The sequence below is a fragment of the Geotrypetes seraphini genome, chromosome 2 (assembly GCF_902459505.1).
Source record: "Geotrypetes seraphini chromosome 2, aGeoSer1.1, whole genome shotgun sequence".
In the NCBI taxonomy this organism is placed as follows: Eukaryota; Metazoa; Chordata; class Amphibia; order Gymnophiona; family Dermophiidae; genus Geotrypetes; species Geotrypetes seraphini.
The window spans coordinates 444,791,040-444,808,554 of NC_047085.1; the positions used below are offsets into that span (position 1 = coordinate 444,791,040).

Below are 17,515 nucleotides of genomic sequence, written 5' to 3' on the forward strand. Positions count from 1 at the left end.
TAGCGTGTCAATGTGTTGAGAGGAAGAGGTGGTCAGGGAAATTCTGCTGAGAAAACTCCGGGTCCATTTCCACCCCCCAGTTACCCTAGTCCACTCCACTCAACTGGTTCACATACTGAGTGGGTCTTTGGGTGTTGTTCCTGGGATCTCTTTCAGTGGTTTGTCAGTATCTCCTTGTGGTCCAAGGAAGGAAACTTTGTTAACCTTAGCATTGACCTTCAGAATATATTTGTAACAGCGCTGCTTGTGTGGCATTACCGTAGGCTATGTAGTGATGGAAAGAAAAAAACAGACCTTTGCACATTTTTGCACTAGGTATATGGTATAGGTACCGTATATAGGTATAGGTATTCATGCACAGCTACCGTAAGTCCTTGTGAAGTTACGGTACCTTGTTCTTTCTGTATTTGACATCTAGCAAGGTCTCTGTTTGGAAGGAATGATTTAAGTTATGGTAAAAGCTGATAGCGTTGCTGGTTTTAAAAAGGTTTGGACAATTCCTGGAGAAAAAGTCCATAGTCTGTTATTAAGACATGGGGGAAGCGTCTGCTTGCCCTGGATCAGTAGCATGTAATGTTGTTATTCTTTGGGTTTTGACCAGGTATTTAGTGACCTGGATTGGCTACCATGAGAATGGGCTACAGGGCATGATGGACCATTGGTCTGACCCAGTTAGGCTATTCTTATGTTATGTTCTCATCTGTAGGGGCCTTTGTTTTCACTTCTTATTTTAATGTATTTTTTTCTGGAAACTTATCAGTGTTTTTTATAATGGGAACAAAAATTGAAGAGAATTACCGTAATGTGTGTGGAATGGGGGGGGGGGGGTTGTTTAACTACCATAATTTCTTCAGCTAAATACCGGTAATTCAATCCACCTCAACCAGACATAGGAGAACTCACGCACCATTCACACACCCTCCAACCAAACACGTGAAAAGAAAAAAACAGTTCATTCTTATAAACAACCTTATAACTTTTAATCTAGAGTTAGTGAGTATGAATTCAGCAACAAGAACAGAAACATGTTAATTCTTATAAACTATAACATTAACCGGTAGATCAAACGAAGTATGGAGGACAAAATAATCTAAATACAGTTACCGTAATTACGGTAAAGTTGTAAATAAACAAAGTTTACAGGTTTATTCAGACATCATCATCACAGTCATCTGAATCCTTGAATCCATCAAAATCCGAATTGTCATCATCGTCATTAAATAAACTGAGCATGGCCTGCAGACGATCCTCGTTTATTTCCGAAGTGATATCGTCATCATCGTCATCATCATCATCGCTGATATCCATGTTGTTGCCTCCTTCCGCTGCACTGGTAGTAGCCGTAGTGTCATTGGTTTCATAAACAATGCCCGCTTTTCTAAATCCGTTTCGAATGGTATCTGGTGTTATTTTGTCCCATGCTGAAGCCACCCACTTGCAGACTTCTGTGAAAGTTGCCCGCTTCTGCCGCCCCGCGGGTGTGTACTCGTGCGTGCCGCTCTGCATCCACTCGTCCCACTCCTTTCTAATAAAAGTCTTGAATGGATGATTCACTGCGATATCAAGTGGTTGCAGCTTACACGTCAGGCCTCCAGGTATCACAGCGATGTGGGCACGAGTAGAATTAATGTAGGCCTGAACATTTTTTTCTTTGTGGGCAGCCATGGCATCCAAAATTAACAAGGATTTTTTTTGCAAAGAATCCACCCGGTCTTGCCCTAAAGCATTTATCTACCCACAATCTCATTACGTCGCAGTCCATCCATCCCTTCTTGTTGCAGTGCACAACCACACTGGTGGGCAGCTTTTCACGGGGCATAGTGACCCTTTTGAAAATGAGCATGGGCTTTAACTTAACCCCGCTAGCTGAGCAACCAAGAACGACTGTAAAACACGTTCTTTCATGCCCAGTTGTGGTGATGGCAACAGATTTAGTACCTGTGGGGGCTATGGTTCTTGTTGCTGGAATGTCGAATGCCATTGGAATTTCATCCATGTTGATGACGTCCTTTGCAGTGATGCCAAGTTCAGATATTTCTTTGGCGACAAAGTCACGGAAATCAATCAATTTTTGCTGCCAGTCATCTGGAAGTCGCTGGCCAACAGTTGTTCTCATTCTAACTGATAGTCCGTTCCTTTTCATAAATTTTGAGATCCATGTGAAGCCAGCTTTGAAGTCGGGTATTCCTCTTCCATTGGCAAGTAGTTTTGCCTTCATCTGAATCGCAACAGTAGAGACTGATTGATTTTGCTCCCTTCTCGCCAGAATCCACTGCTTCAAGTCATCCTCCAGCTGAGGCCATTTTGGTTTGGGCCCACGACGTGCCCGTTTGCGCGGATTGCATTTCTCCAGTTCCTTCTTATCTTTTCTCCATTCACGCACCGATGTTTCTCCAACATCGAACTCTCTCGCTGCGGCCCGGTTGCCTATTTCCTCAGCTTTCGCAACGACTTTAAGCTTAAAGTCTGCTGTATATGACTTTCGTCTCATTCCTGCCATTATGGCGGTACATTTCAATTTAATTGATAAACTCTACTACCAGGTAGATAAATGCAGAATACCAATCTGAAGAGATCAAATTAAAATGTGGGCTCTACATGCAGCATTAATCTTTTATAGGCTTACCCAAAGGCTGAGATGCTGTTGTATAGTCAAAATAGTATTCACTGGGCAAATTACAAGGCCAGATAGAGGGGGGGCCACAGCCACGTGGTGAAAAGCACACCACCAGAAAAACAGCCTTGGTGAAAACTAAGCGGCAAGCATGCTCAGACCATTGCGCATGCTTACAGAGCTGGGAGCAGGGCAGGGCGGGCGAAAGGAGAGGGACAGCGCACGGAGAGGCGGGGCAGTGCACGGAAGTCAGGGGGGGGTGAACGGAGAGTCGGGACAGCGCACGGAGAGGCGGGGCAGTGCACGGAAGTCAGGGGGGGGGAACGGAGAGTCGGGACAGCGCACGGAGAGGCGGGGCAGTGCACGGAAGTCAGGTGGGGTGAACGGAGAGTCGGGACAGCGCACGGAAAGTCAGGGCAGTGCACGGAAGTCAGGGGGGGGTGAACGGAGAGTCGGGACAGCGCACGGAAAGTCAGGGCAGTGCACGGAAGTCAGGGGGGGGTGAACGGAGAGTCGGGACAGCGCACGGAGAGGCGGGGCAGTGCACGGAAGTCGGGGGGGGTGAACGGAGAGTCGGGCAGCATGCGCGGTATAATCGTGAGCGCGTTATACCAAAGTTTTTGTGCTTATCATCGTGATTTCTGCGCGCTATACCCGTGTGCGCGTTTTATACGGGTGCGTGTTATTTGCGTGAAAATACGGTAATTTCCAGTGCAATAGGTGAATCATTCTAGAAAAGCGGTTTATCTCCCAATGGCCATGAGCTATCTGCAGAAGGAATCAACTCCAGATTTTTTCTGTGTCCCTTCTCTACTTCACTGGGAGCTCTACTGCTACCTCTAGTTTTTCCCTTTTGCACGTGAGCCTGAAGGAGTGTTTCTGTTCTGCTTTACGTCAGAGAGAAGTCTTGGGGCTCCAGGCTCTATCATGTAGAGAACCTATCCTAAGGATCTCGAAGACTGGGATCTCTCTCCGCACGATTCCTTTGTTGCTACCAAAGGTGATGTCAGCCTTCCATGTTATTCAGGAAGTGCTTTTGCTTGTTTTTCAACCTACTGGTTCTAAGAAGCAGGACCACATTTTGAATAAGTGGATGTGTGCAGGGTTCTTCTGCGTTAACTAGAGGTTGCAATGAGTTTTGACTCTCTGACCTATTTTTTTTGCTGATTCATTCTTCTAAGCGGGGTGCTCTCATTTCCATGGCCACTATTTTCAGATGGATCCATAAGGCCATTTCATCAGCCTACATTCTATTCGGTCAACAGTCTCCTGTTTCCATTAAGGCACATTTTATAAAGAGTATAACTTCCTCATAGGCTGAGGCTCAGGTGATCTCCCTTGCAGAGATTAGTAGTGCAGCTACATGGTCTACTCTGCTCACGTTTGCCAAATTTTATAGAGTGGATGTGACTGCAAGACTGGACTCTGCATTGGGTCCTCGGTCTTGGGGGTTGGCGCAGTCAGCCTGCCCTAGGAGTTTGGGACTGCTTTTTTACATCCTGCTTGTCTAGAATGACTCGCCTATTGTACTGGAAAAAGAGATCAGGTCCTTAGATAATATTTTTTCCAGTAGATAGATGAGTCATTCTAGACTCCCACCCTGTCCTTCCTATACCTGACTACTCTCTCATTCTGTTTATACTTCTCCAAGTTTGATTCTTGGAGGCCAGTTAGCCATTGGGTCTCGACGTATACTGTAAATATGTTCAAATTACATACAGGGGTTGTTTCTGCTCTCCTTTGATGCTTCTGTTGGCTTCTTTAATATTTGATGATCTCAGGTTACTTTATTTAAGCAGAACAGTTGATACTTGGGAAAGTTCCCATTGTTGTCCCTACTTCACAAACTGTCGATGATGCTCTTTATGACTGGGAACTAACTGCAGGTGGCAGTAAACATAGTAGATGACGGCAGATAAAGACCCGAATGGTCCATCCAATCTGCCCAACCTGATACAATTTAAATTTTTTTAAATTTTTTCTTCTTAACTATTTCTGGGCAAGAATCCAAAGCTCTACCCAGTACTGTGCTTGGGTTCCAACTGCCGAAATCTCTGTTAAAACCTACTCCAGGCCATCTAAACACTCCCAGCCATTGAAGCCCTCTCCAGCTCATCCTCCCTCAAAGGCCATATACAGAGATAGACCATGCAAGTCTGCCCAGCACTGGCCTTAGTTCAATATTTAATATTATTTTCTGATTCTAGATTCTCTGTGTTCATCCCACACTTCTTTGAACTCAGTCACTGTTTTCCTCTCCATCACCTCTCTCGGGAACGCATTCCAGGCATCCACCACCCTCTCCGTAAAGTAGAACTAGCTTCCAGTGAAGTAGAGGAAGGATTCCTTCTGCAGATGACTTGTGGTCATTGGGAGATAACCCGCTTGTCTAGAATGACTCTCCTATCTACTGGAAAAAATATCATCAAGGTAAGGACATAATCTCTTTTTAGACAGACAAACAGGACATATAGGGGGTTGTGGAGTTTCTCACAGAGAGAATGGTAAAATGGTCATAGGTATCTTATGGTGAGAGGGAGTTAGGAGTTAAAAGCAGCTTTGAAAAAGTGAGCTTTTAGCTTGGATTTGAATACTGCTAGACATGGAGCTTGACGTAATGTTTCGGGTAGTCTGTTTCAGGCATACTGTGCTCAAGATAGAAGAGACAATTCTGGAGTTGGCAGTGGGGTAGAAGGATACTCTCCCCTTTCCCCTGCTCTCCTTTTCATTTATTGTATTTCTCCCCCTCTTCCCCATTTGTCTCTGTAAAAAGTCTTTCTATGTATATAACATGTCTTACTTGTACTGTTTAAATTTTTTTTTTTAATTCTTTATTCATTTTTTTATGTTACAACAAGTGTAGCAATTAAACTCATATGAACTTAAAGATACACACTTGATTAACTCTCATATAAGCATAAAGTTTAACATTTCATTACAAATTAATATTCTATAATATTTTAAATATTATGTAAGAAATCTAAAATTTAAATCATTCTAATTGAATATAATAATCCCCCACCCCTCCCTCCCTATTCAATAATACATAAAATCATCCTTTCTGTGAAAACTATTTAAATACTCATGTATTATATAAAGTGTTATCATTAAAATCTAAGGTTCCGATTGAAATCGAGAGAGCACACAGGATACCGGCACAAAGAAAAACCTCTCAAATAGGTCCAAGGACTCTGATATTTAGACTCCTGCGGTATCAACATACCATGGAAATCTGTCAGCTAGCCAAGGAGAACAGAAACCTCAGATGTCAGGATGCAAGAATACATATTGTGCCTGACTTTGCGAAAGAGACTGCATTTAAAAGGAAGCAATTCTTAGACCTGAGGCCCCAATTAAGAGCATTGGGGGCAAGGTATGGGCTCTTTTACCCGGCAGTAATGAAGGTTACTCTTGCAAATAAAACTCAAAATTTTTCGAACCCTAAGAAGCTTCAAGAATTTCTGGAGCAATATGAGCAGCCAATGACTTCTTAAAAGATATCTGAATGAAATTTTTTCCAGTTAATTTTGGTTGTTGACTTATTATTTATTTTATTTTATTCATAACTATCGATTTTTTTTTAGTTTGGATTATAAATGAACTTCTGTTAAAATTTAGAATCTTTATGCTTCTTGAACTGCAACGGATTCAAAATGGCACGAACATGGAACTTTAGTATGAACGACATTTAGTATTCTCAGAGGCGCTGGAAGAATAGAACACAAGATCTTTGGCGGTCTTTTGCTTGCTTTTATGAAAAGGAATGATTTACAGAATATTAAATGAAAATAGACTTACATTCAAGACTGATGTTTAAATTTTTTTGAAAATTTTATTGTACACCGCCTAGATTTTTTTAGATAGGCAGTCTATCAAAACCTAATAAACTTGAGTTCCCCGATGAGTGGAGTTTGCAGGAGGGAGCATAGGGGGAGATATTGAGGAGCTGCTGAATGAAAGCACTTGTAGATCAGTAAAAGGAGTTTGAACTGTATTCGGAAATGACTTGGGAGCCAATGAAGTGACTTGAAGAGAGGAGTAATGTGAGTTTCCTTAGCAACAGCAGCAGATGAATCCAGAGACTAATGGGATAGCGGAGATAGAGAAACTGATTAACAGGTGGTCCTATTGGCTGGCACTCCTCCTGTATCTCCAGTATACTCTATCTCCCAGCAGGTGATGGTCGCTATTCGAATAGCTCCTGGATTCTGGCTGTGACTGGAACTTTCTTTTCTCCTGTTGAGGTTTCTCTTCAGTGAGACTGCCATTCTATTTCTCCTGTTGAGGTTTTCTCTTCAGTGAGCTGGCAGTGCTATTTCTCCTGTTGAGATTTTCTCTTCAGTGAGACAGGTGTGTCTGGCTGAACGGTGCTGGCTTTACGGTTTACACCTGGGCCCCCCCAGGTCCCTGCCTCACCCTCCCTCTATTGCAAGAGGGTCTGACTGGGTCTCAATTTTTTCTTCTTTCCCTTCTCTGTTTATATATATATATATATTAAAAAAAAAAGGGAGACCACAGTTGCTACATTCTGCCCTGTTAGTGCTGCACAACCAGCTCTTACTGGCTTCAACCGGCCTAAGTTGTGCAGCAGAATTTTGGACGGATTGAAGAGGAGAGAGATGGTTGAGCGGAAGACCTGAGAGAAGCAAGTTGCAGTAATCTTAGTAAGAGGTGATGAGATGTGGATAAGGGTTTTGGTAATGAGCAGAGAGAGGAGTCTGATGTCCCCACATATAGAGAACACAGGGAGGATGAGTGTGTTGTCCCCAGAAATAGAGAATGGGGGGAGGGTGGAAGTGAGGTGGAAAGATAAGAAGCTTGGTCTGAGCCAAATTCAGTAGGTGGCAGTGTCAGATAGGCAGGCTGAGATACAGGCCTGGATTCCTGTAGAGATCTGGTGTGGAGAGGTAGATTTGGGGGGAGTCAGCATAGAGGTGATACTGAACACCATGGGAGGAGATCTGTTCACTGAGGGAGCAGATATATAGGGAGAATAAGAGAGGTCCCAGGATAGAACCTTGGGGTACACCGATTGATAGTGGGATAACAACGGAGGAGAATCCACTCTAGCATGCACTGAAAGTGCAATGGGAGAAATAGGTGAGAATATAAGAATAGCCTTACTGGGTCAGACCAATGATCCATCAAGCCCAGTAGCTCATTCTCACGGTGGCCAATCCAGGTTACTAGTACCTGGCCAAAACCCAAAGAGTAGCAACACTCCATGCTTTCGATCCAGGGCAAGCAGTGGCTTCCCTTATGTCTTTCTCAATAACAATGGACTTGCATCCTGACATCTGAGGTCCACATCATCTGCTTCTGGGCTGAATCCCACCACTGTATCTCTTTCCTCTTCTTCCTTCTCCACTTCCTCAACTACAGTTCCTGTTTCACCTGTCCAGAAAATTGTCCAAAACTTTCTTAAAACCAGCTTTATCTTCTCTTACCACAACCTCTGGCAGTGCGTTTCAGAGCTTAACTATTCTCTGAGTGAAAAAAAAATATTTCCTCCTATTGGTTTCAAAAGTATTTCCCTGTAACTTTGAGTGTCCCTTAGTCTTTGTAATTTTTGACGGAGTGAAAATCAATCTACTTGTACCTGTTCTACTCCACTCAGGATTTTGTAGATTTCAATCATATCTCTCTTCATCTGTCTCTTTTCCAAGCTGAAGAGTCCTAACCTCTTTAGTCTTTCCTCACACGAGCTGAGGTACATCCCCTTTATCATCTTGGTCGCTCTTCTTTGAGCCTTTTCTAATTTTGTTATATCTTTTTTGAGATATGGCGACCAAAACTGTTCCAGAAAATTGTCCAAAACTTTCTTTAAACCAGCTTTATCTTCTCTTACCACAACCTCTGGCAGTGCGTTTCAGAGCTTAACTATTCTCTGAGTGAAAAAAAATATTTCCTCCTATTGGTTTCAAAAGTATTTCCCTGTAACTTTGAGTGTCCCTTAGTCTTTGTAATTTTTGACGGAGTGAAAATCAATCTACTTGTACCTGTTCTACTCCACTCAGGATTTTGTAGATTTCAATCATATCTCCCTTCATCTGTCTCTTTTCCAAGCTGAAGAGTCCTAACCTCTTTAGTCTTTCCTCACACGAGCTGAGGTACATCCCCTTTATCATCTTGGTCGCTCTTCTTTTCTAATTTTGTTATATCTTTTTTGAGATATGGCGACCAAAACTGTTTGCAGTACTCATGGTGAGGTCACACCATGGAGCAATGTGGAGGTATTATATTCTTAGTCTTATTTACCATCCCTTTTCTAATAATTTCTAGCATCTTGTTAGTTTTATTGGCCACCGCCACACATTGGGTGGTAGGTTTCAGTGTGTTGTCTGATACCTAAGTCTTTTTCTTAGGTTCTGACCCCTAAGATGGACCCTATCATCTGATAACTACGATTTGGATTATTCTTCCCAATATATATCACTTCATTTGTCACAGTCCTGCAAAATTTGTTTGGGGTCTAGAATCCAACAGAAGCAAAATAATATGATACAGAGTTTTCCTTTCATATACCTGACCCATTTTTATTCTGTTCCAAGTCACATCAGGGTATATATATTCTGTTCCAGGTCACATCAGGGTATATATCTTTTCAGGTTGATTGAACTTTTGAACTTGCTATTTCAAGTTTCTGTTATCCTAAGTTTTTGTTTTTAGTAAGCCTGGTAGCTATGGAGTCCCATGTGAGATAATGTCCTTCTTGGCCAACTATTCTCATATGTCCTCCCACCTCCCCTTAGAGTTGTATTTTTTTTTAAGCTATATTACTGTACTGCTGGTTCTGCTTTGCAAGTCGGGCAGGAAGGCACCCACACAAGTTTGATAGGGGTGTTGCTTTGAAGTTTCTAATGAAATATTACTCTTGCAAGATTTGTATTTGTATTGGGGCTCTATGGATGATGTCACCCACATGTGAAAATAATTTTGGCCTGTTGTCCTCAGAGAACACCTACTATAAGTATCTTCATTTTTTATTATAATGCATCTTGCTTTAGATTTGTCAGTGCAATATTAACTATTCATTTTATTTTATTTTTTCTCTTTAGAAACTGCACCAGTGGACAAACCTGTATCACATTCTTGTACAACTCCGTCCACATCATCTGCTTCTGGGCTGAATCCCACCACTGTATCTCTTTCCTCTTCTTCTTCCTCCACTTCCTCAACTACAGTTCCTGTTTCACCTGTTCCACAGACACCAGTTACTCCATTACTACAGGACCCAAATCTATTTCGACAGCTGCTTCCTGCATTGCAAGCTACATTGCAATTCAATAATTCTAGTGTGGATATCTCCAAAATAAATGAAGGTAGGGTTTTATCTAAGTTATAAATAGTTATATAAATGTAGTTTACAAACTCATATGTAAAGAAGAGAGTTTGTGCTCCTTTTACAAAGCTGTGGTAGTGATTCCCGTGCGGCAAATATGATGAAGCCCATTCAGTCCCTTTGGGCTTTGTTGCATTTGCCGCTACTGCGGCTTTGTAAAAGGAGCCCTTTATGTGTAATAGTATTGTCCCATTTTATTCAAATATCTTATCAACAGAAAAAAGTAAAATAATCTGATACCCAATTTTGTTTTGATATATTGGGCCAAAATGTTCACACACTTAAAAAATAATTCTTAGTTTCTATTCATACCACTCCTTCAACAACCTGTTCCACAAGAGTTCTCACATGTCGATCTCTCCCCTTTTATGGCAACTGTCTTCCCAAACCTCAAGAGTTGAAATTGCCCATTCTTCTATCATATTAAAGTTGGGGGCTCCACTGAACACAAAGTAGTCAATTTGCACTTTTTTGCAATTCCAAATACCTTTGAACTTATGGTATAGCGGTATATAAGAAATAAAATTATTATTATTATTTCTCAGAAACTTCCTTTTCCCCCAGTAAGGTCAGGTATATACTGTTCCATTTTAAAAGTAAAATTTTGTAGTTGTTGACCCTTCAATATAAAATTCAATCCAATGTATGAGTTTGATCCCAGCATATTAATCAACTATCATATTTTGTTTTCAAAGGTATTCTGTATATGGAGCAATATTTTTTAATGATGGTTCTTGGATTGAGTTTAAGATATACCTTTAATGATTACTTCTAGAAAGAGTTTGTTCCTTATTATCCTGCTATACCAGTCCAGACCTATGGTTTATATCTCCTTACTAGCAAGTTGAGGCAGAGACTTGAAGATTCCAGTGACATCAGTATAACAGCCAGGGACATTGAAGTGTTTCTCTGCCTTCAGTAGATTGTGCAAATGGACTGGTGCAGAAGCAGTTTCTTTTCTGAGCTTTTGGGCTAGACTTCATAAGTCTCAATGGTCCTTGGCTCTGTGGTTGAAATTTCACCATGAGGTTCCCTTCCAAGATCTGAACAATGACCAGCTCACTGATTGAGGTAGAGGAGGGCTGTTAGTCCCACCTTGGTGACCTAGAGACTTGGCCTATGAGCCTTCGTTTGTGTGTTGGGCTGCCTTTGGGCCTATGGGATAAAGCAGTAGGCAGCAAGGATAATTCCACCCCTCCCACTTCTGGGCTATGGGGGAAAAAGGTATTGGGGGTGGTGCTACATCTTCCTTGCCAGAAAATTGTAACAGGGGACAGAAGAGCAGGCCAAAGCATCTGCTCGAGTAGAAGGGCATGCCTGTTTTGTTTAGACCCAGGTGGTCAATCCTACCTTTTTAGTAGTTTGTGAAGGGCTGCTCATCTGAACAGAGCAGGCATAGCACTGTCCAGCACTTTTGTCATGCTGCCTGGTGCTGTGGGGCCTGGTGCATAGTGGTTGGTTCCTTTTTGGACTGCCAATGAAATGGGGATGCATTATAAGGAGAAGCTGAAGGGACCTTTCCTTAGAAACAGCAGCAGATTAATCCAGAGACTAATGGGATAGCACACATCTACCAGTAGGTAGAGATAGAGAAACTGATTAACAGGTGGTCCTATTGGCTGGCACACCTCCTGCATCTTCAGTATGCTCTATCTCCCAGCAGGTGATGGTCGCTATTCAACTAGCTCCTGAATTCTGGCTGTGACTGGAAAATTATTTTCTCCTGTTGAGGTTTCTCTTCAGTGAGACTGCCATTCTGTTTCTCCTGTTGAGGTTTCTCTTCAATGAGACAGGGGTGTCCGGCTGAACGGTGCCGGCTTTAGGGGTTACACCTGGGCCCTCCCAGGTCCCTGCCTCACCCTCCCTCCAATGATAAAGGGTCTGACTTGGTCTCAGTTTTTCTTCTTTCTCTACACTGTAAAAAAAAAAAAAAAAAAAAAGAGACCAGTGACTATTAAAGAATTCTGCCCTCATACTGCTGAGCAACCAGCATCTCCCGGCATTATCAACAAAGTTGTGAGTATATGTTTTATTTGCACTTCTTTTATGGTTTCTGGTTGTGGTGGAGCTGCGGGTTCGGTGTGAGTCTACAGAAGGAATATGTTTTTTACCAAACGCTATATTTTGTAGAGTTGTGGAAATGGTTTAGTGACTGACAAGTAAATTTATATTTGTATGAAGTTTATTCAGTAAAAGAGCTTCGGGTGTATGGATAGAGCTCTGATGATGGAACTAGTGCCTTCCTGCGTGTTGTAGGCACGCGCTTGTTTTCATACTCTGGCAGCAGCGTCACAACGGTAGTGGGATTTCTCCCCAAGGCGGACTCTGCTTGGCAGTTCCTGCGGCCGGGTGGAGGTAAATATTTGGATGGCTCCAGGTGTGTTCTTCACATAACCAGTTCCTGACTGAGCGCAAGAGGTGTGTGCTTATTTTCCTAAGTTGAGAACGAAGCAGCATTCATTTATTTCTCGCCAATGTTCATTTTAAGCATTATCTCAGGACAAGCAGGCATGATATTCTCACATGTGGGTGACGTCATCTACGGAGCCCCAGCGCGGACAGCTTTTCAAGCAAACTTGATTGAAGTTTCAAGTTTGCTATGCTGCACCACTTATGTGCATGCATTCTTGCCCACTAGAGGGCGCATCCCCACCTCGTGGTCCTCAGTTCAGTTTTTTCTGCGGAGCCAGAAGCCCTGTGGAAATTGTGCTCTCTCTTTTTTGCCTTCTGACACCGCGTCTGAGTCGTTTATCTCGGTCGCTGTACTTGCTTTATTTTTTTATTCGTTCGTGTGTTTGTTAATCGTCGAAAAAAAAAAAAAGATTTTTCGTTCGGCTTCGGGGGCTCCCGGTAGTCGCGGCCGCGGGACCTCGTTCCGTTCCCGGCCGTTTTTTGATTTCATGTCCCGTCCTTTGACGGGCTTTAAAAAGTGCCCCCGGTGCTATCGGCTACTTTCTCTCACCGATCCCCACCGGTGGTGCTTACTTTGCCTGGGTCCCGAGCACCCCACCGATTCCTGTTCCAGGTGCTCGACTTTTCAGCCAAGAGCTCTCTGCCACTGTCGTGCCAGAATGGCGGAGCTCTTTGCTGTCGACCCCGCGGAGCAGGCCTCGACGTCGGCCTCGGCTTCGGCCCCGGCCTTGACCTCGGCCTCGACTCCCTCGGCCTCGCCGAGACATCCTGCTTCCTCGAAGCCGACGGCCTCGACTTCGAAGTCGACGGGGGGTAAGTCCTCTCTTCCTTCCTCAGCTCCAACTTCGAAGAAGCCATCCTCGGGATCCTCGACGGGGGCGGGTGGGTCGTCCTTGGCCCCGCCCGAGCGTCGAAGTCGGGTGCCCCACGGGAATACTCGAGACCGAGGTCGCCCTCGAGGGAGCACCCGCCGGCCCCGGATCTACCAGCCATGATGGGGGTGCCGGCTTTTCAGGACTTGCTCCGTGCCCTCATTGCCTCGGAGCTGTCCGGCGCCTTAGCGCACCTGGAGCCGGCTTCGGCCCCGAGTGCCCCGGCTTCGACGGCCTCGGTCTCGGTGCCCTCGACTTCGTCCCCCGGGATGGCTCCGGCCTCGACCCCGACCTTGCCCTCGACCTCGGTCGACCAGCCGGAACGGAGTGTGCGGCTTCGGGACAAGGTGCGGAGAGTTCGGAGGATCTCTTCCACTTCTTCCTCGTCGAGGTCCTCCCGGGGCTCCTTGCCCTCGGGTCGGCCTCGGGCGAAGCGCCGGCCGAGGAAGCCCAAGTGTTTTCGCGGGTCTCCTCGGAGGCGCGGTCACTCCTCGCCGACCGGGGCTGAGACGCTACGTGTCTCGGAGCTCCACCTCGATAATCTGAGGTTGTTCCGTTCCTCCGAGGGAGGATTGTCGAGAGACTCCTCGCCGAAACGGAAGGGGCAGACCTCGGTGCCTCGTACCCCGGGGACTTCACACAGGGGTTCCTCGGGGCATAGGCGGTCCCATACCCCGTCGAGATCGCTCGGGGCGGCCTCTTGGGGCTCGGGGTCTGGTAGGGAATCTCGTTATTCCCGTGAGGCTTCCCCTTCCTTTTTGGAGACGCGGGCCTCTCGATCGCCCTCCCCACCGTCCAAACCCTCCTCCTTTTCCAGATTTGTACTTGATATGGGGAGGGCCTTGGACCTAGATCTGGTGTCTGGTTCACAATACACCAAGGAGTTTTTGGAGGAGCAGGATTTACCTTCTCCCCCGAGGGAGACCCCTCGTCTGCCTCTTAATAAAGTCCTCCATCAGACCTTCCTGAGGAACTTGGACTCCCCTCTTACAGTCACAGCGGTTCCATCTAAAATGGAGTCGAAGTACCGTACCATCCCATGTAAGGGCTTCGAGAAAGCGCAACTCTCTCACCAGTCGTTGCTGGTGGAGTCGGCGTTAAAGAAGTCCCAGCCTTCTAGGATCTCCGCTGCGGTCCCTCCCGGGCGGGAAGGGCAGACTTTGGACAAGTTTGGTCGCCGCCTCTATTCCAATTCCATGATGGCGGCCAGGGTCCTTAATTATGCTTTCACTTTTTCATCTTATCTGAGGCAGATGGTGAAGGCATTACCCCGTTATCATGGGGTCATGCCGGATTCCCATAAGGGGGACTTTGGTAAATTTATGGCCAACTTGTCACAGCTGCGCCTATACCTTTTTCATGCGGTTTACGACGCATTTGACTTGGCCTCCAGAGTCTCCGCCTTTGCAGTAGCGATGCGCCGTCTCGCATGGCTCCGAACGGTTGATATGGACCCGAACTTGCAGGAGCGCCTAGCCAATCTGCCATGTGTCGGATCGGAATTGTTCGATGAGTCCTTGGAGGCGGCGACCAAACGCCTGTCCGAACACGAGCGCTCCATCGCCTCCTTGATCCGGCCTAAACCACGGGTAACGCCGCAGAAGCCATTTAGACCTCCACCGCGGCGATACCCTCAAAAGTCTACACCAGCATTCTCGAGGCCTCCTCCCAGGTGCCCATCGCAGCAGGGCAGAGGGGCCCAGCCGAAACCTCAGATGCAAGGGGTGTCTAAGCCGGCACCGTCTTTTTGACGTGATGAGCGGTTGGGGGCGGGCCCCCTCTGCACTCTCTCCGGACCCCCTGCCCATCGGGGGCCGGCTGCGGGCCTTTCATTCGGCCTGGACTATGATCATGTCAGACGCTTGGGTGCTCTGTCTCGTCTCCGAGGGTTACTCGCTAAACTTCTCGGCCACGCCGCCGGAACAACCGCCGGGGGCATCTCTTTGCAACCGAAACCAGCTTCCTCTTCTACTCTCGGAAGCCAGGGCCTTGTTGAGCCTTCGGGCGGTGGAGCCGGTCCCCCCAAACCAACGGGGGCGGGGGTTCTACTCCCGTTACTTTTTGGTCCCAAAGAAGACCGGGGACTTACGTCCCATTTTGGACCTCCGGAAGCTCAACAAGTTCCTGGTCCGGGAGAAGTTCCGTATGTTGTCGCTTCCGGTTCTCTACCCTCTGTTGGAGGAGGGGGACTGGATGTGCTCCCTAGACTTGAAGGAAGCGTATACTCATGTTCCGGTGCATCCTGCCTTCCGCAAGTTCTTACGGTTCCAGGTGGGGGAGTTGCACCTTCAGTATCGTGTCCTCCCCTTCGGGCTGGCGTCGTCTCCTCGAGTCTTCACGAAGTGTATGGTGGTAGTCGCGGCTGCCCTGAGATCTCAGGGGCTGCAGGTCTTCCCCTACCTGGACGATTGGCTGATCAAGGCATCATCCCGGGAGGGGGTTATCTCAGCGACCCGACAGACTATCATCTTCCTTCAACGTCTGGGGTTCGAGGTGAATTTTCCCAAATCGCAGCTGTGCCCTGCTCAATCCCTTCAGTTTATCGGGGCCGTGCTGGACACGGTTCGCCTTCGTGCGTTCCTTCCCTCTTCGAGGCTGGAGGCTCTGCTTCGACTGTGCCGTCAGATTTCGCTGCAGCGCTCCGTCTCAGCGCACTGGCTGATGATTCTACTCGGCCACATGGCATCGACGGTTCATGTCACACCGTTCGCCCGATTGCACCTGAGACTCCCTCAGTGGACCTTGACCTCCCAGTAGCGTCAGGATCGAGACCCGCTCTCCCTTCCTGTAACAGTGACTCCTTCCTTGAGACGCTCGCTCCGTTGGTGGACCAACTCTTCCAATCTTTCCGGGGGTTTGCTCTTTCTCGTCCCTCCACATCGCAAGGTCCTGACCACGGACTCTTCGGAGTACGCGTGGGGGGCTCACCTCGACGGTCTGCGGAGGACCGTCTTTGTCACATCAATGTGTTGGAGCTTCGCGCCATTTTTCTGGCAGCTCGAGCGTTCTGCCATCTGCTGCGCAATCAGGTAGTCCTGGTACGGACGGACAACCAAGTGGCAATGTATTATGTAAACAAGCAAGGGGGGACGGGCTCTTGGTCCCTGTGCCGGGAAGCCTAGCGCCTTTGGGAATGGGCGGTCTCCCAGAACATCTTCCTGCGAGCGGTTTACATTCAGGGAGAGAAGAATTGTCTGGCCGACAAACTCAGTCGTCTTCTCCAGCCGCACGAGTGGTCGCTCAACTCCCGAGTTCTGCGAGAGGTCTTCAACCGCTGGGGGACTCCTCAGGTGGATCTGTTTGCCTCCCCGGAGACTCACAAACTGCCCCTCTATTGTTCTCGGATTTACTCCCAGGACCGTCTCGAGGCCGATGCCTTCCTTCTCGACTGGGGAGGGAGGTTCCTTTATGCGTTTCCTCCTTTCCCTCTGATCTTGAGGACGTTGGTTCATCTCAAGTCATCCAGAGCCACTATGATCCTCATTGCGCCTCGTTGGCCTCGTCAGCACTGGTTCTCCCTGCTCCTTCAACTCAGTGTCAGGGAGCCTCTGCTTCTGCCTGTTTTTCCCTCTCTGCTGTCTCAGAGTCGGGGTTCGCTGTTGCATCCCAATCTTCAGTCATTACATCTGACGGCTTGGTTCCTTTCCCCCTGACTTCGGTTTCTGTTTCTCAGTCGGTCAGGGAGGTGTTGGAAGCCTTGCGCAAGGACTCGACTCGGCTTTGTTATTCCCAGAAGTGGACCAGATTTTCATCCTGGTGTTCCTCGCACCATCTGGATCTGAGTTCGGTTCCGGTGTCCTCGGTTCTGGAATATTTGTTGCATTTGTCCAAGTCTGGGCTGAAGACGACTTCCATTCGGGTGAATCTCGGTGCTATTGCTGCTTTTCATCGGCATCTAGAGGGACATTCTCTCTCTCTTCATCCTCTGGTGGTTCGTTTCATGAGGGGTTTAGTGAATGTTAATCCTCCTCTGAAACCTTCTCCTGTGGTTTGGGATCTTAATGTGGTCTTGGCTCAGCTGATGAAACCTCCTTTTGAGCCTATTGACAAGTCTCTTCTTAAGTTTCTCACTTGGAAGGTGATCTTTTTACTTGCGCTCACGTCTGCTCGTCGGATTAGTGAGCTGCAGGCTTTGGTTGCGGACCCGCCCTTTACTGTGTTCCATCATGACAAGGTGGCTCTTCGCACCCATCCTAAATTTTTACCTAAGGTTGTGTCTGATTTCCACCTCAATCAGTCAATTGTTCTTCCGGTGTTTTTTCCGAAGCCCCACGC

General features: G+C 46.7%; 1 protein-coding gene across 7 annotated transcripts in view; it reads left to right on the top strand.

Annotated features, from left to right (window-relative positions):
- WAC (WW domain containing adaptor with coiled-coil) overlaps positions 1–17,515 on the top strand; it is a 351,928-nt gene that overhangs the window by 141,853 nt on the left and 192,560 nt on the right. For all 7 annotated transcript variants that reach the window (XM_033931443.1, XM_033931441.1, XM_033931440.1 and 4 more), the window contains one exon: positions 9,673–9,936. In XM_033931443.1, the coding sequence (XP_033787334.1) occupies positions 9,673–9,936 (264 nt within the window). The remainder of the gene's footprint in view (positions 1–9,672; positions 9,937–17,515) is intronic.